The 24,770-nt window shown below is 38.7% G+C and overlaps 1 protein-coding gene across 2 annotated transcripts; it reads left to right on the top strand.

Annotated features, from left to right (window-relative positions):
- Positions 1-234: 234 nt before the first annotated feature.
- On the top strand, positions 235-23,630 carry CRBN (cereblon; the record flags this gene model as incomplete). Of its 2 annotated transcripts, none has more annotated exons than XM_082487618.1 (11): positions 235-301; positions 3,795-3,907; positions 4,058-4,260; positions 5,138-5,287; positions 9,889-10,051; positions 13,661-13,723; positions 14,451-14,535; positions 16,003-16,118; positions 19,252-19,316; positions 20,846-20,977; positions 22,522-23,630. In XM_082487618.1, the coding sequence occupies 11 exons, from the start codon at positions 235-237 to the stop codon at positions 22,703-22,705; spliced, it is 1,341 nt and encodes a 446-aa protein (XP_082343744.1). In that variant the 3' UTR covers positions 22,706-23,630. The 2 variants fall into 2 exon arrangements, with proteins under 2 accessions (XP_082343744.1, XP_082343745.1); XM_082487619.1 differs by having other exon boundaries at positions 238-301; positions 3,798-3,907.
- Between the last annotated feature and the right edge of the window lie 1,140 nt (positions 23,631-24,770).

Here is a 24,770-nt window from a genome sequence, read left to right as displayed (position 1 = left end):
TCAGGGCCCGCTGGCAGCCGGGGCGGGACGGCACGGAGCCCCGAGAGGCGGCGGACAGGCCCCGACGCGCCAGCGACCCTCGCGCTCCCCGAGAGGCGCAGCCGGGCTGGGCCGCGGCTCCCGGGCTCGCTCCGGCGGCGGCGGCCCGGACTCCTCCTCCCGCCTCCACCTCCTCCTTCTCCTCCTCCCCCCCGGCGCCGCCGGCTTCCCAGGCTCCTCTCCGGGTAAACAGCGATGGCCGCCGAGGAAGGAGGTGGCGAGCCCCATAACAACATGGGGAACCACCTACAGCTGGTGCCCGGTAATGGCCGCGGGCGGCTGGGGGAGCGGGAGAGGGGGGGAGTCGGCGGGGCTCCGGGCCGAGCCGGGGAGGAGGCGGTGGGGTGGGCTCGGCGGGCGGGGAGGGGGCCGGCCCCCGGTGCGTGGGGCGAAGGGGCGGCAGGGGGAGCTGTGGGGCGGCGGGAAGGGGGGGCTGCGGGGGCGGTGTGGGGAGAGGGCGAGGGAGGGCGGAGCGGGGCCGTGCTGGAGGAAGGGGAGCCGCAGAGAGGCCCGGCGGGGCGGCTGGAGGGGCCTTCGGGCCGGGTGCTGCCGCCTCATGGCGCTGCAGCCTCCCCGCGGCAGACAGCGCTGGTGGGAGCCATCCCTCGCTCTGTGTCTTAACTGGTTGTTATTGTTTATTATTGACCGAGTCCATAATTCTGCGGTGGAAGAAGAGATAGTCAGTGAGGGTTTAGTCATGGGGTGACTGAAACGTGCTGTTTAGGCATGGGGGGACTGAAAAGTGCCCACCGAAGTGGGCAAACGCAGACGCTCTTCTCTGTAAATGTAGACCTCTAAACCCAGGCAAATTCTGAGGAAAACGTGTTTTGGAAAGGCTTCGCTCAGTTTAAACGCTCTCCGATGCCATTTATAAGCAGGGAAGCGAGAGGTGCAGTGCACGGGGCTGAGGGCAGTGTGGGGTTCCAGGCGCTGTCCGGAATTCTGCAGTAGTCACGGTGGAGGTTGTACAGCAGCCTGGCTTGTCCGTCCACGCAGCATAATTCCTCCTGTGGAATCACTATTGCATAATAACGTGTGGGTTGTTTTTTTTTTTCTGATTTAGCATATAGTTCCTCCGAACTGGCAGGAGATCACACGGTTTTGGAAACAGCTCGCGCTAAACTGAAAGAAACATTAATTCAGAAAAAGCATGCAAAGGATAATGTAGCAGTAACCAATGTCAGCTTGTCTTGCCAGTAACCAATTTAATTTTCTTTACCACAAAATTCTGTGAACACTTTATGCCTGTATATTTAAAATAACATGAAAATATTTCCTGAATACTTCGGGAAATAGAACATTAATATTTCCTATACTGTTTGTGTTTTTTTAAATAAGTTCATGTTTCCTTATTTCTGCTCAAAAGTGTCAAGAGTAGATTTGGTAGTGCTAGTGGGCCAGGATTGTCATCGGGGAATGCCTGACCTGCCACGAAGGAAATGTGAGCTTTGCCTTTGGCACTTGCCTTTCCCTTGTTTCTGTGTACTGGAGGTCTTGTTAATCTTGAAATTAAATAAATCAACAAAAAGTATGTATAGTTAAGGGTGTAAAAGGTGCGTTTTCTTTTGCGGTCCATCTCCTGTTCCTGTAGTGTGATCGAGGAGGTGAGTGAAGATGGTGATGTTTTTTTGACATTCATATGGTGCTGCTGCAGTAAAATGAGTCATCGTTCCTCTCTGCCACCACACAGCAGCTAGTGTGCGTTTTTGGCAGCAACGAGCGAAAGTTTGCAGGGCACAGTTCTTTCTAATGAACTGTTGTTAGTTCCTTCTGTGTTCAGAAAAACAAGTGAAGCAGTCTCTCTCTAAAAGGCTATAAAACTGCTAATGATTGATAATACTTGATGAGAGTGCCTGCAAACCAGAATATCATTTTTTATGGAGTCATCTTCCCTCCCCGACCCTGCACTGCTGCTCCAGAACCAAGCAAAAACTTCCTACTCTTTCCCTCCATCGAGCTAAACAAAATACTGGCCATTTTGTGTGTCTTGGAGACTTTGCAGTTGTTTATGATTAGGGTTCCTAAATGAATGTAATGGAAGAGATATTTAACAAAGAAATTTAATATTTTTACAGCAATTAGGAAGATGATGTCTTACCTCTTTAAGGTCTGTAATTAGGCTAAACACCAAAGAGAGTCTTCAACCTCTTTTTTTGTAGTGCTGGGTCATTTCTTGTTGAGAGAAATACAATATAGGATGGAGCCATAACATCAGCGTGTTGTGTCTCCTACAAAGAAGGTTCTGTAGGCTTTGCAATATTTAAAAAAAGGAGGGGGGAAAAAAAAAGAAAAAGAATGAAGGCCAAGGAAAAAGAAGGCCATTGACTGAACGTTTTATAAAGAATACATTTAACAAATGTGTCTGAAGGCCAAAGAGGAAAGGAGAAGGTTCTCCAAAACCAGCTTACAATGTTGTCTTCGTTGTTCTCTTGTCCTCCCACTCTCAGAAATAGTAAAGTCTCAATGAAAAAGGGTGGTGGTGCTCACATTTCTGATGGAAGAGTCCTTCCTTATGGAGCATCTGTCTTTTGTAAGATTTGCCTACAGAACCTTTCAGATCAGATAATCACTCCACCTTTACAGTTTTCAACTCTGCATTATTTCTTAAGAAGATACTAATTGCAAAGGCAGGCAACTAAATAGATTGTTGTAAAGATATTTTTCTGCCTGTCTTGTAATGTAATAGCTTTCAAGATCTAAATAATCTTTTTCAACACCACTGGAATTATCTGTTACCCAACAGCTATTGGTGTAAGAATCCTGCATATTGGTTTGCAAAGTTTAAAATAACATCTGTTTTAGATATATCATGGTGTATAAATGCTGTTTTGTGTTAAAAGAAATAGGATCAAGTAATACAGTTATATTGCGTTTGTTTTGGGTGAGTAGGCACAGGCATGCATTGTATGGTAATGCACAGAACAGTCAGTGAAACCAGCATTTTAGAGCTAGGTATATTTTTTATCTTCAGTGTGTTTTTTAATTTGCTTCTAACTATTTATACAGATCAATGCACTATTGATGTGTTTCCAAAATAAAATAATACTGATAATTTAACTGTCCGCTTGCCTGAAAGTAATTTTAGAATTGACATCTGGAACTGAGAAATGGGAAGAAAGTAGTAATTTTTAAATACAATTTTGCACCTGAAATCCTTTGCAGGGTCACATTATTTGCTTCCTTAATAGTTGCCTTTGCTGGGTTTGTGCCTGTGCTGGGGTTTTGTGTGTGTTTGGTATGCATTCAGGAGAGGCTGACAGCAGAGAAATTGTCTAAAATACCAGCAAGAATCTTTGCATGAATATAGAGCTTCAGATTACTTTTAACTCGCTTGCTTTATGCGTTGCAGTTATATTGTTAAGGTTTGTAATACTTCAAATGCTCTGTTCAGCATCCTACAAGAAATTAAGTTATCTGGCACGCAGGTGTACAAATAGAAGACATTTAGAATTGAGATAAGGAAATACTACTGTAGTGAAAGTCTGAGCTGACAGAATTTAGTATTTTCTTCCAAGAAATGTTGCTCTTTGGCCTTTCAAAAATAAATTACCAGCTTTTGACTCTTTCTATAGAATGGTGAATTTGCTGTAACAGCAAGAAAATTCTTTTTCCAAGTTTACAAATGCAGAAGTTGCTTCACTGTGAAAGGCGGTAGCCTGAGAATATCGAGTGCATTTCTGTGATTCTCTGATTTTTCTCAGTATCTTACTCTTTGCTGATTGTTTTCTACACAATATTCTGTATGTGCTTATTAGCAGAGAGCGAGGAAGAGGATGACAATGATATGGAAGTTGAAGATCAAGATAGCAAAGAAGCTGAAAAACCAAACATCATTAATTTTGATACCAGTTTGCCAACATCACATATGGTAGGTTCTTTATATATCATCCATTAAATTCGTCTTGAAGAGTTTTTGATTGTTTTTGTGTAATTCTCTTGCAATGTTCTTAAGCCAAAGACCTAATTTTATTTTATGCTTGTACATCACCAAAACCTCTTATACTACTGTCATTTCCAGTATTTAGGCTCTGATATGGAAGAGTTTCATGGAAGAACGGTGCATGATGATGACAGTTGTCAGGTGATTCCAGTGTTGCCCCACGTGATGGTGATGTTGATTCCTGGACAGACGTTACCTCTTCAGCTTTTTCGCCCTCAAGAGGTTAGCATGGTGCGGAATTTAATTCAGAAAGACAGAACGTTTGCTGTTCTTGCATACAGGTAAAATACACGAGTGGGTTTACTGATGGTATGCAGCATGTATTTTTAGCACAATTTCCTTGGATACTAAATCAAAAGCAGATAGTTCCATCAGTTCTGTAGTGAATAACATAAGTTGTGGTTTGAAATTGGTTGACAAAAATTGTCTTCCAATACGTAATGAAAAGGTTTCCATGTCCTATTGGGTAGCTGCATGACAGTATCATGTTTGTATAGAGAAACAGTAAGTGATGATCTGCTTTCCTTGTTTGAGCATCCTCTTGATTTCGGTAACTATTTGAGTGCAGTGCTTCATTTTGCTTGAACAATAAGCCTTGATCTGAACTGTAAAAATCAGATTCTTGTTTTGAGAACTGTATTGTTGTAAAGGTGTGTTTGCTTGTTTTGTGCATAAATTAACAAGCACAGACAAACTGTTTCACAGTGGAGTTGAGAGACAGGAGGTGATAGAAAAGCGGAAAAGATAAAGGCTAATCTGTGCCAAAAGAAGTTGGGAATATTCCTCCCTCTTCCTCCAACTTACTAGGGTTTTAATTTTGCAGGAGGTGGGCACAGTTATTTGTAGAAAGTTAATCTAAAGAATTTTGATGCTTTCAGTATCTGCATTTCAAATGCAGGTGATCCCTGCGTTCCCAGAATTTCACCTCTAGACCCTAAAATGAAACAAAGTCAACTGACATAAACCCCCAGACAAACAAAATGTGACAAGTTGCTTTTAAAATGGAAAAATAATGATTGCACTTACTTGAAGTTGTTTTGCCCAATTTACTTTTTTGATCAGACTAATAGTGTACAGTCAGTGCAGGTAGACTAACTTGTGAAATTTGAATGAACAATGCTGTTTGAAGGGTAACTTTTATAATTCTGTTACTTTTAGTAATGTACATGAAAGGGAAGCACATTTTGGAACAACAGCAGAAATATATGCCTACAGAGAAGAGCAGGAATATGGAATTGAAACAGTCAAAGTGAAAGCAATAGGAAGACAGAGGTTCAAGGTGCTTGAAATAAGAACCCAGTCAGATGGGTAAGAAAATTATGTATTTAATTTTTCTTACTGCAAATTTTGTTTCACCAAAACATTTACTTTTTACTGCAGGTGCATCTGCCCTTTCAGTCACACAGTTGACTGATTAGTATAGATATTAATCAAATGCTTAATCAGTAGCTTCTTGCTTTACTGAGGACTTCTGATATTTCCTGTTCTGAGACTCATGTTTTAGTTGTTAATAACTTCGCTATAAAAATCTCTAAAGAATGTCTACCTGTAGTTTGATTTAATGTGTGCGAGAAAACATCTGTCAGAATGACGTTGTTTCTGAAAATTAACTTGGGAAAAAGATGTTAATTTGTCTGCATTATAAATTCTAAAGCTTTATTTCAAAATCTCTCATATCACTGTTTCAAACCAGGTGTGAAATGAGAGGATACAATAACAAGTGTGTGCCTTCTCTTATCTTGTGGAAAGCCTCCCTGATAGCAACCAGATTCTGTTCCTTTGAAAACTTGTAACTTTTATTTTCTGAAAAGAGACCTTTCTAGAGATGGTCTGCATTGGACGTGTTCCACTTCAGAGCTGCAATTGCAGATAGAGTTCTGAAGTGCTGCAGACAAAAGTCTGACACTACAGCTAATAGCAATATGCTTTTCTATTTTTGTACTTTGCGTGATCTTTAACTACTGAGCCTCAACAGGATGCAGAAGGCTTCCACTGCATGATTTCAGATATGGAGAGGACAGTAACTGTGTCCAGAGGGGCAGAGGTTTTCATGAGAAGCTGTCCATGAAAGGGGAGGAGTGGAGTCTGGTAATAATAATGGAGAAACAAGTAGCTTCTCCTGTTAATTTTTGTCTTTGTAAAACATAAAAGCACACTGAGAGTTCTAGTTAAATATTGGAATATGAAAATAGGTTCTTGATTTTTGCTGACTACAAGCAGCCCATACTGTCCCACATGATATCCTGGTCTCTAAATTGAAGAGACATGGATTCGACAAATGGACCACTCGGTGGATAAAGAACTGGCTGGACAGTGGCACTCAAAGAGTTGTGGTCAACGGCTCGATTCCAAGTGGAGAGCAGTGACGAGTGGCGTTCCTCAGCAGTCGGTACTGGAGCCTGTACTGTTCAACATCTTTGTTGGTGACATGGACAGTGGGGTCGAGTGCACCCTCAGCAAGTTTGGCGATGATACCAAGCTCTTTGGCGAGGTAGACACGCTGGAGGGGAGGGATGCCATCCAGAGGGACCTGGACAGGCTGGGGAAGTGGGCTCAAGCCAACCTCATGCAGTTCAACAAGGTCAAGTGCAAGGTCTTATATCTGGGTCGGGGCAATCCCAAGCACAAATACAGGCTCGGTGGGGAATAGCTGGAGAGCAGCCCTGAGGAGGACCTGGGGGTGCTGATTGACGAAAAGCTCAACATGAGCCAGCAGTGTGCGATCGCAGCCCGGAAGGCCAACCGTATCCTGGGCTGCATCAAAAGAGGTGTGGCCAGCAGGTCAAAGGAGGTGATTCTGCCCCTCTACTCCACTCTTGTGAGACCCCACCTGGAGTACTGCCTCCAGCTCTGGAGTCCCCAACATAAAAAGGACATGGACCTGCTGGAGCATGTCCAGAGGAGAGCCACGAGGATGATCCAAGGGCTAGAGCACCTCTCCTATGAGGAGAGGCTGAAAGAGTTGAGGCTGTTCAGTCTGCAGAAGAGAAGGCTCCGGGGAGATCTTATTGCAGCCTTCCAGTATGTAAAGGGGGCCTACAGGAGAGCTGGGGAAGGACTTTTTACTAGGGCATGTAGCAATAGGACGAGGGGGAATGGCTTTAAACTGGAAGAAGGCAGGTTCAAATTAAACATTAGGAAGAAGTTTTTCACTGTGAGGGTGGTGAGGCACTGGAACAGGTTGCCCAGAGAGGTTGTTGAGGCCCCATGCCCAGAGGTGTTCAAGGCCAGGCTGGACGTGGCCTTGGGCAAGCTGGTGTAGTGGGAGGTGTCCCTGCCTATGGCAGGGGGGTTGGAACTTGATGATGTTCAAGGTCGTTTCCAACCTAAAACATTCTATGATTCTATGATTTTTAGTTTTTCAAATACTAAATCTTGTTTATTTTAACCATTGTCACAGTTTAGTACATCCTTACCTTCAGCAAGTCTTACCTCTTCCTTTCTGACTGTTCACTGATACTTCATTGATAGAAAAGTGCTAGTTCTCCTGTTATTGATAGACAATTCTTTTCATGTGCTTGTCAAACACACTCAAATCAGCTTTGATAGGAGTATTCTCTTCTGTATTCTAGTCCTGTTCTTTTCCATATTGCAGTGTGATACCTGTGATATTTAGAGGCTCCTCTTCCAGCCAGTTTTATCATGTTATATAATTAACACCCTTGTCCACTTAGAAAAGTGACTGAGACTAAGGGTTAAGAGTATGAGACACTTGCTTAAGAGTATGCTGAGTCTCCTGTGATTTTCAGGTTCTTCTTGACATCATGCTTTGCACCGTGCATTGCATCCTGAGCCTCTGTCAGTGTCACTGTCCAGACATTGATTCTGTGAGCATGTGACAATTCTTAACACAATTGCTAGGGGTTTGTGTAATCTTTTCTGCAAGGCATATAACATCTTACTCCAAATCTGTAAATGTAAAGCTAATCATCTGTATTCTGCTATTGGTCGGTATCGTGGCATTTGCTTTAGAAAGAGGCCTAGGAACAGTCTGAGCTCAGCGTTTTTGTATGCTTTTACGACCTGCAGCTGAAGAAGTTAAGAATATGTGTGCTACTTGCTCTTTATTACTATCTAACATCTGGTTACAAATAATATTCCAAATTTTACAGCTTAGAAAAAGCATTGCTTGGACACAAGATGGCAGTACTTGGACAACTATAGTAAAAATGGCATTGTTACAGAGAATTCAGTATCCAGAATCAGTTCAGATGTACAGTGATTTTGTTGTGCTGTTAAAGCATTTTACTACGTTGATTTTATCTCTATGGACTAGCAGAGATCACTTTTACACAGCACATTCACAAGTTTCATTCATAAGCATGAATTCTTAAATGTATGAAATAAAGGAGGGGAAATTGATTTTTCTCATCATGGTAAGCTCTAGATCTGTTGGAATGACTTAAACTATATAGAATTACTCTGCTTTCAAATACCACACATTTTGTGGGTTTGCAGGGTGATTAGTGAACTTGAACCTCCTGGTATTGTAAGTGCACCTTGGAGACATGGGCCTACGTTCTTCAGGTCATCCTGAGGAAGTGATCCTCTCTGCAGGTTATGAGATGCTCTCCAGACTCCTGTGCCAGTGTGCAAACTCTTTCTATGAATGAGCCTGGTAGTGTGGCAGTTTGCTGCCACTTTTGTCTATTCATCAGAGGGACATCAGAAGGGAATCAGGCAGAAGAAGAATGCAATATTCCATCTGTATGAATAAAGCAATTTCATTAAGATCATGTTCCTGGTTTTCATGTATTCGAGGCAACTAACAGAAGAAACAAGCATTACCACTCTAAAATCCGTTTTGATAGAGGGACAAATACTGAGCTTCTCAGCAAGAAAAAAATTTCCATAGTTCTTGGTGTTTCTGATTACTAAGTGCTTATGGCAAAACATAATTTTGTAATTTATAGTAAGTTAACAGTTTTCAGTGTTGTCCCTACAGGTAAAATTGGAAATTTGTAATGACATGCATCTTGATATTTCAGGATTTCTGATTCATAATACTGTTTAAAATGTAAAGCCCTTCCTGCTAGACAGTATTCTTGGTAGCCACATAACTGTTGCTGAAATCTTTGTGGAATAGGCCACCTGGTTGATGCTAGGATATTAAAAGATGATCAGAGTCTATATCCTATTTCTGCTGATTTTGAACTCTAGCTAAGCACATAAGCTCTTGTGGTTTGAAGATAGCAAACTGCATTTCAGCTAAACTTCCTTTCTGAGGGTGTGATGTGTAATAGCTGACTGTTAGGTTATACCAAAAGTAACTTGAGGAGACAAAAATCTAAAAATACAATGCTGAGATGGTAGAATATTCTGCTGTGTTGCCACTACCAATCTGTCTTTAATTCTGTCCACCACAATCCCAACAGATACCTAGAGCTCTAAAATACAAAGACAGCCCATTGTTTCCTATGGAAAAGGTGGCTAACTGAGAGGGGGCGAGGGGAAACAGCAAAAAAACTTTTGCTGAAAAAGTTAAAGCAGTGATCTTTGTAGAGTTCTGTATGCCACTGCAAAAAATATTTGGAAGACAGCTAATGCTCATTTTTAAAGGAAAAGTAGAGATGGCTTCTGTCTTCAGTTTAGCTATACCAAAGTCCAGTCAGCACAGTGGCCGTAGTAGTTTTGCCAAGGGGATGAGATTATCTGTGTTGAAGAGTAGTTTGAGTTTGGTTTGCTACAAATATGCTGTATATTCCCTAAGGTAATTTGAGTTACATCGTTACAACTTTAAAATCTGATTAAATGGATTGCTGCTTAAATTCTGTAGTACTGTGTAGTGATTAATCTATTACCCAAGCCTATGTTTTTATAAGCAGTAAAATAGTTTTTTTTTTTTTTTTTTAACTCTTGTATGTGTATGTATCTCATCTCTTTTTTTTTTTTTTTTTTTCTTTTATCAGAATCCAGCAGGCTAAAGTACAAATCCTTCCTGAGCGAGTGCTGCCTTCAACAATGTCAGCAGTACAGCTGCAGTCTCTCAGCCGATGCCATATATTTCCTTCTTCGAAACCTACAGCGTGGCAGGACCGAGCTATACATCAATGGTGGCAGAAATACCAAAAGGTTAGAAGCTAGTTGTGTTTGTTTGTTTGTTTGTTTTAATTTTTGATGGTATTTTGAAAATCAATATAAAAATCCATCTCTTCATCTCTAGATGAGGATGCACAATTGGGATGCTAGATGCCAACCTCCTCCTTTTGTCACATATTGTGTGATTGTTTATCAGCTGTCAACAATGGGGAAATACATGATTTGTATTATGAGTTCTCTTTGGTTTTAATCACAGTACTATTAGATTAGTGTTACTACATAATAATTGATACAACATTACAATTTTTTTTTACATAATCAAAACACTAGAGAGAGTGCTGGTTGGTAAAGCTTGTGGAGGGTGAAGTGTTGGTGGGGAAAACCAGTAAGTTTGTAGAATTTAACTTATGGGCAGGTCAAAGAAGCATCTTGACTTTTACTGATGTTACTTAGACAATAAAAATACTGGCAATCAGTGTTGACAGTGCCAATGCTCTTGCTTTGTACTTGTGTTAATGGCTTGTTTTTGAAAGTAACGAAGCTTTTGTAACTATTTAACTTTGATTCAGCTAGGAGAGGTTTTTAAAGAGCAGAGGTGGTTTAGAGGTGACTCCCAAATGAAACAGAAGACCTGTAATGTCTTAGTTTGGAGTCACAATTCTGTTTGCTAATTTTGTTTAAAACCTGCATCATTTAAAGGATTAACTTCTGTACCTGCAGTTACTTGCTTATAGAAAATGTGGACCTGCTTTTTTAACAAGTATGAAGACTTTATACTTCTTTAGAGAGCTTCCAGAATTTTAACTACTTGACTCTTGATTTTAAAAAAAAAAACAAAAAACAAAAAAGAAACCCTGAACAACAGTAGATGAGAAATAATCATTATCAAGATGTTGGTATTGCCATTAGGGAATTAGCTTCTGCTCTTGCTTCACTGGCACAAATTCTGTCTTTGCTTGTTTACACTGTTTTTGCATGACTGCAGCTGCGACAGTACTTGGAATCAAAGGGGAATTCACACTAAGATTGTAGGGCAGAATTTTCAAGAGTCCTAAGCGGCTGATGCCAGGCCTAAGCTACGAACTTCTGCATTGCTCAGGGGAATAATAAGGTGTGATTTGTGCTGGAGACAGCTGTGCTGTTTAAAAGGTGCTAAAAGATGCATTTATACAAGTGAATGTGCACTTTTACCAGTGTACAACGTTTTCCTTTAGGAGTCTGAAATAAAATGTACTGTCAAAAGGATAATTTTGCTGGGATAAATTATATTCCCATAATAAGCACCATCACAGTGTATCGTACTAGCATAGTTATACCAGCAAAAGCCTTTCAAGTGTAAACCTAGCTCATTCTCAGGCACAGTGCAGGCTTTTCAAAGACCAGCTATCATCAACAGTGGACAAATATGCACAGTAAGTTAATGGGACAAGAGTTAGCACTGAGGTCAGTAGGAGAGGATGTGGTGAAACAGGGCAATCTGACACTTTTGAAAAACCTAAAATTGTGGCTGGCTTATTTATTTATTATTGAACCCACCGTTTGAATCAGTGGCATATAAAAAGAAAGATACCTTGAAGTCTTCTGTATCGGTAGAGGTCTTTGGAACTACCACCAGAATAGAATCCTAGTAACTCCTCATTGTCAGATGCAGTTGAAGTTTGGATTTGTTTTTTTGTCTTCAATGGTTTTGAACTCTGTACCTCCCCCCCCCCAAAAAAAAAAACAAACCAAAGGAAAAAAACAAAGAGCTATTGATGCTCAGAGTTCTTGAACAAGCTCATCTATCAGTTAACAAGCCCAGAAACACTATGCTTTCGGGGGTGGAAATCCTTTTCGAAACTATCATCTGATAGATAGCTGAAATGCGGTGTACCTGCTGTAAGAAGAACATGTTTTGTGGACTGAGATGCAGATCCAGAGTAGGGGCATTTTTCTGTTGACCTCCGGTGCTATTGATGTCAGTAGAATTGTGACTGTTTCCAATATGACAGGCTATACCTCTGTGTGTTTACTAATATAATGAGAAACATCAGAAAATGGAAGTTGCGTTTTAAGAACAGTTCCTGCTGCAGACAAGAGCTGAACCTGTGTCAGCTGTTACACAAAATATACTTGCTAATTAAAACAGGAACTTGAGTTTTGGTGTTCCTGAATACTTTCATCGAAGAACTACGTATTTGCGGTGGATTTTAGTCTCTATTGCCTGATTTTTCTTATTTGTACGGTAAGGATAGTTGCCCTCAAAGGGAAAATTAAAATTTGATTTGCAAGTATTTGAATACAGGAGTACAATTTGAGATCCTCTTTTGGAAAGCAACATGATTATTTAGTATACTGCTTTTTAGATTTTTATTAACCTAAACCTATAAATTCAAATGTTCTGAAGTCACTGTGGAGAATTGGTTAACTAAGCAAATAACCTTACACTGCTGGAAATTTGGTGGTTAATGAATGCATTTATAATCTAGGGTTTCTTGTCTGCAAGATACGCACAAGCTATATGCAAGCTGACGATTTAGAGGTGATATTGGTGGCTACTTGTATTTTGTTCCTCCAAATCTGCTCTGTACTGTTGCATAGATATTTTCGTACGCATTCAAGTGAACACGGTAGTTGTGTTCATAGGGAAGTATGATACAGTAGCATGGTCCACTCCTATTAGTAAAAGTTTTATTTGAAATAATGCCCTTCAATAAAAAATAGTTATGAGACCTTCAGGGGATTTTTCTTTCTGTTGTTTTTGTTTTCTTCCTCTGCATTTGTTTCTTACTCGGTGTTCTGTTTGGGTCTGAATTTTTCTTCATAGGATGTTGTTAAATGGATATTGTACAATATTTTGTTCACTGTCTTTGGATAGTTTCAATAAAGCTGTTTAGTAGCTTTTCAGTGGGCTGGCCAAGCATTGATGCTTTGTAAGCGTTTCTGAAAATGGAATTTCCGTTAAAAACAGATACCAGAATGAGGGTGGATAGCAATGTGCAATTAGACATCAAGACTGCCCACGTTTTCTTAATCAGTAATTGTTCGGCTGTGAGAAAGCATCCTCTGGAACTCCTAACTTGCCTGTTGGTATTTTTAGTGATGTTTTTAACGGATTAGTTTTCCATTTAAAAAAAATCATCATATATCCTTTGGATTTTTATATGTCAGCTTAAAATACCTGATATGGCCCATTGATCTCTTTCGTTCATTTTATTTACTTATGCATTTGGCTAAATTGATATGAATAGTTTAATTGACTTACATAGTTGTTTGCTGTGGTTGCTGAAATAGCAACAATTGGAGACTAAGGAACAGAAGCACTCTGTAATAGTACTTAAATTTGTTTGAACCGTCTGAAGTTCAGATAGATGATCTTTTGAAAGGCATAATTTCTTATTACTAAACATTAGAAATACTTTTAATGCTGAGACAGGTTTTCTGAGAAAATCCATATATTTTCTGTCTTGCACAGAAGTCTTAGCTCTCAATGCATTTGAGAAGTGGTTTGGAAGCTTCACATTGAAGTACTGGTCCTGATGGTGATAATTTGTTGTGTCTTTAAATAATCAGGTATCTCTCTTCTGTTTTATTTGTTGGAACAAGAACTGTCCCTAACATCTGCTAATGTTAAAGAATAAATATTTGTGCTTTTGGTTTTAGAGGAAGTTCCACTGTGCAAGTTTGACATCTTGGCCTCCCTGGCTCTACTCTCTATATGACGCTGTAAGTTCACCCTATGTATTACCAAATAATCTACAATTAGTTTTGTATGTTTTAATATTTGATTATTGGATAATGTGAAAGTTTTAATTTTGTTGGCTCATAAGTTACATTTTAAAGAAGTGTGTAGTTTTCAGTTTACTGTGAAAAGAGCAGGAAGGGCTTCCTCCTCTGTCTAGTTGTTCCCTCGTGCTAGACCGTGTGTCTGAGGTGGATAACAGAGGTTTGGGTTTCTGCAGGGTTGCCTCAGGGCAAAAACTCAACCCTCTGTCCCACATGCTCTAGGTGAGTGTCCTAACCACCGGGGTGCTGGATAGTCTTAGGTTTGTCTTTCCTTTTGGGGTTGGTTTACTCTTTACAAAGTATATAATTCTTTATATTCATATGTATATTAGTACATAAATTAATTGGTGTAAGAGAGGCAGAAGTAGGGAGGAGGCTAGCTCTCATCTTGTTTGTACAGTTCTAGAATTCAAACGGTTGTCTCCTTATCTCAAATTAATGTTACAGCCGCCATGGGCCATTGGTTCATTTTGGCCCATTTCCCATGCTATTTTGCTCTTAGTTTAAAATACATAGATACAAAATGAGTCTGTAATTATTTTAAGTCTTAAAAGCTAATGTCCACTTAGGGGAAAATAGCTTACTCTACATTTTGCTTCCCTTTTTTTTTTTTCTAAGAAAACAGAAATACCAATGTATTTAAATTAGGCTTTTCTTCTAACAAAAGGAAACCTTGATGGAAAGAGTCAAGAGGCAGCTACATGAATGGGATGAAAATCTTAAAGATGAATCTCTTCCAACAAATCCAATAGGTATGATGTTGTTGAGCTTATGAACTCAAATTTGGTTTTGGGGTATTTTTGGGATATGTTCCGTAAGAAAACAAGAGGCAAAAGCATACTAGATTTTTAAAATTACTGTTATTATGTAAGTCTAACTGTTGGCATGTATAATCTCTTTTGTTCTTACTTTTTATTACCTCCTACGCAACAGGAGGGAAAATAGCACCAGTAACCTAATCACAAAGAAGTTGGGATCATGCCTGAGCAGGCATTGGGGTTGTGCCCCAGTGAACAAGTCTCTTCTCTCTGCAGGTCTCGAGTGTCTAATAAGATGGACGTTTCAGTTGAAGCCTTTTTAAGAGGAAAACATTCTTTCCTGTGTAGACTCTCAAATGGCTAATAAGGGGGAAATTCAAACTGCAGCCTTCAATTAAAGTCAGTTAGGCATCAAATGCAGGTCTGGGCTCAATAGTTTTGATGTACAAGGAACTCTCATTTCTGATTTACCTGAAATAATGGTTGAAAGTACTTGCTGTCTGTTTTGCCCAGAATGCTGCTTAGATGACCGTATATGGAAAGCATATGACATAATCTGTAAACAAACAAAAAATCCAGTACTTCTTGGGCACTTCTTTTTTCATGATTCACAGCACACTGATATTTTGACGACTTTAATTTTCAGCTTTTGAATTATTTTACAGGCTGTGAGGAATGGGAAGATTTCCATCTTAGCAAGGTTTTTGTTAGCTAAAGCAAAGAATGACTGTAGTGAAGTCCACTACCCTTTGTGTTTGTGCCTTTGAATACCTGATTGAAGTTGCTGCCTGAGAATTTACTATCATATTAAAACTTTAAAAAAAAAAACCAAAACCACACAAATTCTGTCGTCTTGACTGAATATTTTTGGGTCTAATTTTGGTCTGCATTCAAATGTGGAAGAAAACCTCCAGAAGGGAGTATATACTGAGTATGTCTTTTTCCTTCTCACAATAAAGAATACTTTCTTAGTGCTAACGTGAGAAATATAACTTGGTTGTAGTTTATGAAGGAGGAGTATGTTTGGGGTTTTTTCTTTAATTTTTTCTTCTGTCATAAAAGCATGTCTTTCTTTTTGCCAAAAAAAAAAAAAAAAAAGGAAGTGCAAGCATAAAGATAACCACCAATGATTGGAAAACTCAGTTATTCGCTGTCAAAGTGGAAGTCTGTATTAGACAATGTTCTCCAGGGGTCTGTTCTGGTTTTAGAATACATTACCTTACCAGCATTGTTCAGTCTCCAGCACAAGTGATGTTTAAATGCGGATTAGAAAAATATCTTAGACAAGGTTTTATGTGTTACGTGTCCATCATCCAGCCTTAGGGCAGAAAGATGTACCGAGATGGCCTCTAAAAGTCTACTAAGAACTTAAGTTTTAGCACTATATGTGTAACTGAGTAGAAGTAGTAGATTTTAATTCTCTCTCAAATTCTAACAAGCCTGGTATTTTCTCATTCCTAGATTTTTCTTACAGAGTTGCTGCTTGCCTGCCAATTGATGATGCATTACGTATACAGTTGCTTAAAATAGGTAGTGCTGTTCAGCGACTCCGGTGTGAATTAGATATTATGAACAAAGTGAGTATTTTTTCTTCACTTGTTATTAAATTGTTCTCACAAAAAAAATAGAAGTGACTGTTACAATCTATAACAAAAATGTGTGAAATTTCCAAATATTACTTCTAGAGAGTTAATTTGGGTGTTCTTTTATTTCTTCTTTCCCCTTTAAAAATTTGCTCAAGAAAGAAAATGCTGACTCTTCATACTAGGCTTTATGTTTGGCAGCAAGCAAGAAGCATATAATAATATTTGCTTTTGTTAGAAATCATATTTCAGCACCTCACAGCACTGTCTTAGCCAAGAGATGGTGCTAGAAGTCCAATGTTGCTTGTAACCATCTTATGAACATCATAACCCCATATTGACAGTATTGTACACCGCAATCAAGTAGTATTGTGCCATGAAAACATGTAGATTTTGTAACAAAAGGTAATTCTTTGTAGTATTGAGCATAAATCTAAGTATTGGACTGAAAGGATTTTTGCAAAAGACGTGCGTTGACTTGTTAGGCAATACCTTTTTAAGATGTTCAAAAACTTCACTTCCCTTCTTTCTATTGCCATGGCCATGCAATGCTCTAAACTTAGGACATATTGAAGTTTTATTTTTACGTAGTACATTTCTTTATAATAGAAACATAGAAAGGTTTAGGTTGGAAGGGACCTTAAAGATCATCTAGTTCCAACCCGCTTTCTTAATAATAGTATCTACTATAAGTGATATTATACGTTATAACTGGTAATGCAACTAAGTATCAGTCAATGATGTGGTGTTAAATCCCACAGTTTTAGGAACAGTATTTGCAACAATGTCTCCAACAGCAGTTCAGATTGCTGTTCTCTTTCCAAAGAGAAAATGCTGAAAAGGGCAATTAGTGTAAATATAAGTTTTAACTGTAAACTCATTTACATGTTTGATAGGGGCAGCTAGCATATTTAGTATTTCATTCTTGAATGGAGAGACAAATGAATATTTTGTTACTACATTCATATGACAAAGAATAGCTGTATACGTCCCGATTAACCCTCACCTTGCTGGTTGTAAGCTTGCTGGGGATACCAAAGTACTGTCCCAAACATTAGTATAACATAACTCCAGCCACTGTTGTGTTTGTCTACTGGAGACAGAGCAGTGGAAATTTTCCCTGTTTGCCTAAAAAGTCCTGTCTATTTCTGGGGAAAAGAGAACCAGAATATCATTTTAATACTGTACCTCTTTGCAAAGCTCATGCACCAAGAATCAAAAAGGGAATGTACAGAGAAAAGGAGACAGAAATCATCTCTTCCAAATTCTGAGACAAAAATGGACAGGAATTTTGTGTGAGGCTCTGTAATCAGATTAAGCTTCATTTGTACTTCCTGAGTTAGAAACTGAATATATTCAGGTATTCTGGTACTACTAAGAACTGTTCATGTTCAGTACATTACATATTTCAGTACGTTGTATATAAATCCCAAAGAAACAAGAGGTCTTAAGTTAACCTCATAAAATATAAGGTAAAGTTGATTTTTAGCCTTCACCAAAAAGGTGTTTTCTTGATCGACATGTGACACTGTTCTCTAAATGTGTTTAACTGTTCTATGTTAATGTGAGAATGGTAAGTGCATCGTGTTTTTTTACAATTTCTAGTGATGTTTGGTTAGGTCAAATCCACTCTTTTTAAGCAAGGGTTCTTTAACGAGAAGGGGTGCTGTGGCAACATAGCCTATGTTTTGGTTTACTTGAGAGGATGGACTTAACACATTTCATTGTTCCGAATGTAGTTTACAGTAATAGAACTGATTGTAAGACCTGATCTACTGTCTTTTGTCTCTAATATCAGTGAATTGCATTGTACTCTAAATAGCTTTTCCTGTTATTAAAGACTGTTAGCTGTTTCTGTGCTTATTTTTAAAGGGATATACATCACTCACAGGTGTAACACTTCAGTGAGTTCCAGTTGAGAGTGCTAATTGTAGTAATTAGATAGGTTTGGAAATAAAGGGGTAGAATTTAGTATCTGTATAAATTGGATTCTGAGATGCATATGTGAGCATTAGATTATAATCTGTGAGTAACGGTGACTTAAAAGAGTGAGCTATAGCAGGCGTTAAATGTCCCTGGTTGGAGAGAAAGGCTGAGTGAGCTTTAAGAAGGGAAGTGAATTGGTGTATGATAAATAGCATCTGTATAGTAGAGCAGTTTTCCTCCCTCAGTCTCCAAGATCAGTAGACAGTGTGTTGAAAGTGTGGGGCAGAACCGCTGTCACCTGCGAGAAAGGAGCTGGAGGAAGGTGAAATGCAGCAACAAGCCCAGAGCGCCTGAACGGAGGAGAGAGCAAAGGCTGACGTAAGCCTGTGGAGTGTCACACAAGTGGAGCATGGGAGTCGGAACTCGGGGAGACTCAGAAGCACAGGCTGTGATGTACTCTGGCTTTTAAAAGGATATACACTCACACAGGGACTTGTCCAAGTGAAGATCCTAGGCACAGCTTTTGTTCCAGAATGTGGGGGATCGTTCTGGGGGTAATTTCACATGCATTAGCCTTAAAAAGAGGTAGAAATAATGCACCTTCTGAAAATTAATGGTAGTGTTCTACTAAGGTGATTTAAATGCTTATTTTCTGGGCAACATCAGTGGCGAATTGTTTCGTTCTACTTTATAGAAATTGTAGAAGATAGATTAATCTGTTACAATTTTTAAGAGAAAGATCAATATTACATATTTTTTTGTGAGGAAATTAAAACCATTGATCTACGGTACTCTCTAATTTTATAAAGACTTGATGATTGCATTTGTACTCCTCTACCTTTTCTGTATTGTATTTTAGAAGAGCAAAGGTTTTTTTCTAAATTAGCTTTTAGAGACCTTAGAGGGTCGACTCATTTATTATCTTTGATAATAAGTCAGATCCTCTCCTGTGTGTGGAATTGGGGTGGGGAGTGTATGAAAATTGTTTTGTCTTTTAGATAACAATTAAAGTTTATCGTAAATAAGTAAAATGCATAGAAAAATATTATTCTTTGATAGAAAGAGAAAACATAAGTGACTGCTGCCCAAATAAACAAAAGAATTGGTACAAAGTGTTCTGAGGGAAGTTTTTATTATTTACCACTGTGCTAACAAGCATCTGGAAATGAATGAAATTACCGTCTTTGTTTTTCTTTTCCAGTGTACTTCTCTTTGTTGTAAGCAATGCCAAGATACAGAAATAACTACCAAGAATGAAATATTCAGGTGAGTGTATTGCTCTTAATCTTTTGGAGGTTCTTGATCAGAAACATTGGCCCGGCAAAACAGATTCAGCTACACTGTGTCTTACAACTACTGTGTTTTCCACAACTCTAATAAAATTTCAGTAAATATTTATAGGGAATTTCCTTTATAAGACAAAACAGATTACTTGAGCTTTTTTAATTAAAAGTTAGTAGATCTGAACATCACCGTCTCTATTGTAACGGGAGTTAGTGTGAAAGGGCCGTGTTAGGCCACCTAGTCTGGCGCCTTGCCACTGAAGAATTGTGCACTCTGTGGTGAGTTTTGAAATATAAATTTGCTACGTAGGAATTTTTGCCCTATTATTTCTGAATAAAGTGCATTAGGTCCCAAAGTTTAATTCTCAGTGCTTCATCTTGACTTCAGTGTGTCAACAAGCTTCGACAGCAGCTTAAAATGCACTAATTGGGTGGTATAGATAAGCTCCCAGGATGTGGTCATGCAAGGAAATTGTCTATTTACATCTTTAAGCATTGTGGTACCTTTTTTATTTTAATAATACAGGCTTTAATCCTAATAACTGCACTAGGTAGTATGTTCCCATTATATATTTGACCTATATAATATCCTCCATGTACAATGATGATAAGATTATGCATTTTCCAAATAATTGTTGCTTCTGGCAGTCTTGTCACCATTTTAATCTTGAATAACTAATATCTATCCATCACCTGTGATAATGTGAAGGTTAAAAGATGTCTTGGTTTAACAAAGCAAGACTCCCCACAGTTTTCCTTTATCAGAGTGATAAGAAGCTGATGTCGTAATTAAAAAACACTTCTTATATTCTAATCAAATAATGGATTCCAGAAACGATGGTTCCTGCTGTGTCAATATGATACAGTTTAACAGAAGAAGGATGAGAAGTTAGTGTAATGAATTAACATTTTTACTTACTTTTAAAGTTACATTTAAAAGTAGCAATATAGATGTTACTTGGTTTTATTGGAAGCTGCTATTCGAAAGTAAATCAAATTATGAGTCTATCATATACCCTTTTTTATATCGAGCTGTAGGTTTTTGAGGGAAAGATTAATAACTGCCTTAAATGAGGTGGTTTCCATAGCATCCTGTCAGCGATGCTCTAAGTAACAGCTGGGTGAGGTTCGTCTGACCACAAGAGTGTTTTAATCCTTACTTGTGATAATATCTTTTTAAATACCTTTTCTGAAGTAGGGAATTAATAAGTAGGTAAGGGGAATAATTTATGTCACTGAGGAACGTGCCAGATTTATAACAATGGACACTTAAATTTCTGCAATTCTAAGAAAATGTGACCAATGATATTTTACGTTAGTATCTATTTTCGTTCCATTTATAATAATATAATTAAAGGTACTTTTTTTTTTTTCTACAGCCTAAAGTGCTTCTTTTGTTATGGAAAATAGTTTTAGACATGGTCAGCAGTATCTCCTCTCTTTACATTTGACAGCCGTTGTTTTTTTGTTTCTTCCTTGAACTCTGACAAAATTGTTAATTGTCTGTTGTAGTTTATCCTTATGTGGACCCATGGCAGCATACGTGAATCCTCATGGGTACATCCATGAAACCCTTACTGTATATAAAGCCTGCAACTTGAATCTCAGTGGACGACCATCAACAGAGCACAGCTGGTTTCCTGGGTAATAACAGTTACAAGAAATTTTATTAGTAAATGATAGAAATTTGGTTGTAAATGTATTCCTGTGATGGTGGAATAGTAAATATGTATTTTTTTGAAACATATGTTATCATTTCACTCATGTGAAAACTAGGAAAGTAAATTTAGACTTTCTCAAGATACAGTACAAAATGGAAAATGCAGATAGAATATTTTCAGAATTTATTTTTTTGAAAATGTGGAAGTCTTAAGACTTTAAAACATAGTCTAGCAACTGAGAGCTATAAACAGGATACTAATTGTCTGGGAGTTTCTTAGTGTATAGTTCTGTATAAGCTGCAACCAAAACCATAATTGTTGTTTCCATGCAGCTTTCTTTGATCATACAGTAATATAGTGCAATTGAAAAACAGAATATATAAATGCAGTTAATCTACTGAAATACTTCTTAAGATCTAAAAACTGAGTAAATGTTATATGAATTGAAAAATTATTAACTTTTGTATTAATCTGATTACCTTTGGTGGGTTTTTTTTTGTTGTTTTTAATTACTCTGGCTCTCTGAACCAGTAGCAGAATTAACTGTCAAGATGTAGAAGTTTGCCTAATATTGACAGGTCTTGCATCAAAATGTCACCCCTCTCTGGTAGCTTTAATTTTTGTGGCTAAATAAGCATTCTTCAGGTGCTCATTCAGAAGTTTTAGTATTTCACTGTTAAAAATACCTGAAATGTCAAACTCTATTTGAATTTTAGTTTCACAAAAATATTCTTTAAATATATTTTCACCAAATCATTCTTCTGTGTGGTCCTTGCTGTGCCAGTGTCAAAAATCATTCTTCTGTCCCTTTGGCTATCATGTCTTCTAAAGCAGCATAAAATAATATGTTGCTATATCTGTAGCTAGTCCGAGGTTCTTGTCTTAATGTGTGTACACATTTACTCTTCTATTTTCTTGTGTCGATCATGTTGGTTTTTTTCTGGATTATGGCACAGCACTGAGTAATGACTTGGCGGGTGTATGGCATATCTGTCCCAAGTCATGCATGCTTTAAGAATCCCTGAAGAAAACTTGTGGCTTATAATATCTGGAGTTAATTTTTCTCATCCTTATGTGTTTTCTTAGCTCTTTTCTTCTATGAGGCTTTGAAATATTCATGTCCTGCCTTTTCAAACTGTTAAAAGAAAAGTTCCATTTATCTGGAAAGTGCAGTTCCCTGTTAATCTAGGAGCTGTGCAAAAATCACTTTTATTTCTGTTAAGTAATCATTTTCTGACTCTTCTTCAAGGCGCACAGCATTTCATCATACTGCTGAAATGTTGTGCTAGTAAAATGCTTTAGTTGCTTTCTCTATTTGAAGAATAATTTTATTTATTTATTTATTTATTTATTTAAATCTGCAAGGTTTTTAGATAGGAGTTGAGCACCTTGGTTGCCAAAGATTCTTTGAAAACCTAGCTTGAGACTAGTATTACCTTCTTACCTGAGGAGTGAGCTGTGTTCCAGTATGTTTAAAATACCTTTTCCTTACATGTTAGCATCAACCTTTTGTTTTGTTTTTGGTAGGTACGCCTGGACTATAGCCCAGTGCAGAATCTGCGGGAACCATATGGGATGGAAGTTCACAGCGACCAAAAAGGATATGTCACCTCAGAAATTCTGGGGGTTGACCCGGTCTGCTCTCCTGCCTCGGATTCCAGAAACAGAGGAAGACTCAGGCCACGATAGATCACCGTTACTTTGCCTGTAATCTAGCAACCCGCTTTGGGGATGAACAGGCAGCAGTCTGTCCCTTAGATGCATCTGCTCAGTTCTGCTTCTGATGCTTACTTAAACTTAAAAAACCCCAAGAACCCACACCCACACACAAAAAAACAGCCAAACAAGCAGGCTCACTACATTTGGGTTTGGTGTGCATCCACATTACTGTTGTTTCAGACATGCTGAGAGCTGAAGGTTGAATCTTTAAAATGGCAGCTGAGGAGAGGAGGTGGCATGAGACACCAAGAAATCAATATCTGATCCATGTGGACAGGCTTGAGACTGAACTTTCTCCTTCCTTGTATAATCTTAGACAATGTTTACTGCTAACAACTTGCAGTGAAAGAAGGTAGGGGGAAACTAAAACTACAGATAAACAAGAGTTAATTTATGCAATATATGTATGATGGTAGATACCAGTTACTTGCTGCGGAGTATCTTCCATATTGTACTTAAAAAAGTTTTTTCTGAGAATCCCTGTTTCTAACTATGTGGAGTACTTCACATTTTATGCTTGTGCTGTTTCTCAGCGTTTCGCTGAATAATACCTATGGGAGTATGAGATGGAATTATCTCTCCTGACCGATGTCACATTGGTAATGGCAGTGGCAGTCCTGTAACGGGAATATGTGAGCTTCCTGCTCTCTGCAGCCTGAACAGTTGCATTATGGGGTGCGCTTTCAAAGGAACCCCTGTGACGTATTTGGTCTTTACAAGTAGTCTGATCTATTTGGTCTATTTGACTTCAGAAGTCTTAAATTTCAAACTATTTATATGAAATATACAGGCCAATCCCAGAACGTAAACTATGTTGTCATTTAATGTTGAATGTGCTTATATTTACTTTTCAAAATTATTTCTGTGGAGATCAGTTTACCAGCATACGTGTCCAGGGTTCTGTGAAGTACTCTCTAAAATATGTAACTATGGCGATTTTTCAGTAGTATTTATTTTGACAAGGGGGAGGTGGCATCTCTTTCATTTTGTTTCTTTTACACTTCCATATCATAAAGTTTCACGTTATCACCCTTACCATTCACAGAGCAAAAGTTTCTAAGTAAAACAGAAATAAGAGGCAGTGCTTTTTTTGTTGTTGTTGTCTGAAGTGCTGTCTGTGCTACAGAAATCAGGTGCCAAAATGGGGCAGCTTTTCCCACTGATTTGTTGGGGTTTTTTCCCCCTCAGAATGCACCTTGGTGATGGAAACTGAAGATTTCTTTGGTATGTATACATACACACTTTTTTCATTTGAAGCTTTACCATTCAGTCTTTATTTCTTCACAGTAAATCTTTGAGAACTTGTATTGCTAAATATAATGACACAAAACTACTTAAGATTTAAGACATTGGCCACTAGTCGCTCGTTCCCAGTCTTCTGGGAGCACTGTGGTGAGCGGCTGGGTCAGACCTCTCTACAAGGAGCGGGTTTAAATGGCAGTGTGGGACCTGCTGCAGTGCGGCTGGAAAAAAATTCCCTGGTGTGAGAAGATGCTCCATGCTGCAAGGCCGTTAGGGTAGTTTATTGCTCTAGGTATGTAGAAACTAATGATTGTGTAACTCAGGTTTAGTGCTGTGAAGCCTTCTACCTCTGTGCTTCTGTGATAACTTTTGTTCTCTCCATAGGCATCTTTAATACTGTATTTAATTTTCTGTGCAGTGCTCTGACTTGCCAGTGAACTGTGAAAAGCAATACGTCGTTGAATATCATTCTGAACAAATAGAGGGTGAATGATGGCTCATTTTCTCCGAAAACATTCTGTGTTTTGATTATGTTTCTATAACAAGCTTTCAAAAGTCTGAAGTGATAAACACTAGTGTGAGAGTGAGACTGTGAAACCTCTGTACTTGGCTAACCACCGAAATCATGCTTCGCTTTCCCCTCACGCCCTGCACATGCGCGCACATGTGTGCACCCACCCACCCCCACACACACACGTGTGCACACAGACACACACACCCCCTCTTAGCTGTAGACTTGGTTTATTTTTTTCCCTCCAGGATACCTAGTATCTCTTGTTGCTGTTGCCCTCAGCAGGGCTTGTGGGTAGCAAGAA

Source organism: Vanellus vanellus (assembly GCF_965231255.1).
Source record: "Vanellus vanellus genome assembly, chromosome: 9".
In the NCBI taxonomy this organism is placed as follows: domain Eukaryota; kingdom Metazoa; phylum Chordata; class Aves; order Charadriiformes; family Charadriidae; genus Vanellus; species Vanellus vanellus.
The sequence above is the reverse complement of the archived record's forward strand: the minus strand, read 5'-3'. Positions and strand labels throughout refer to the sequence as shown.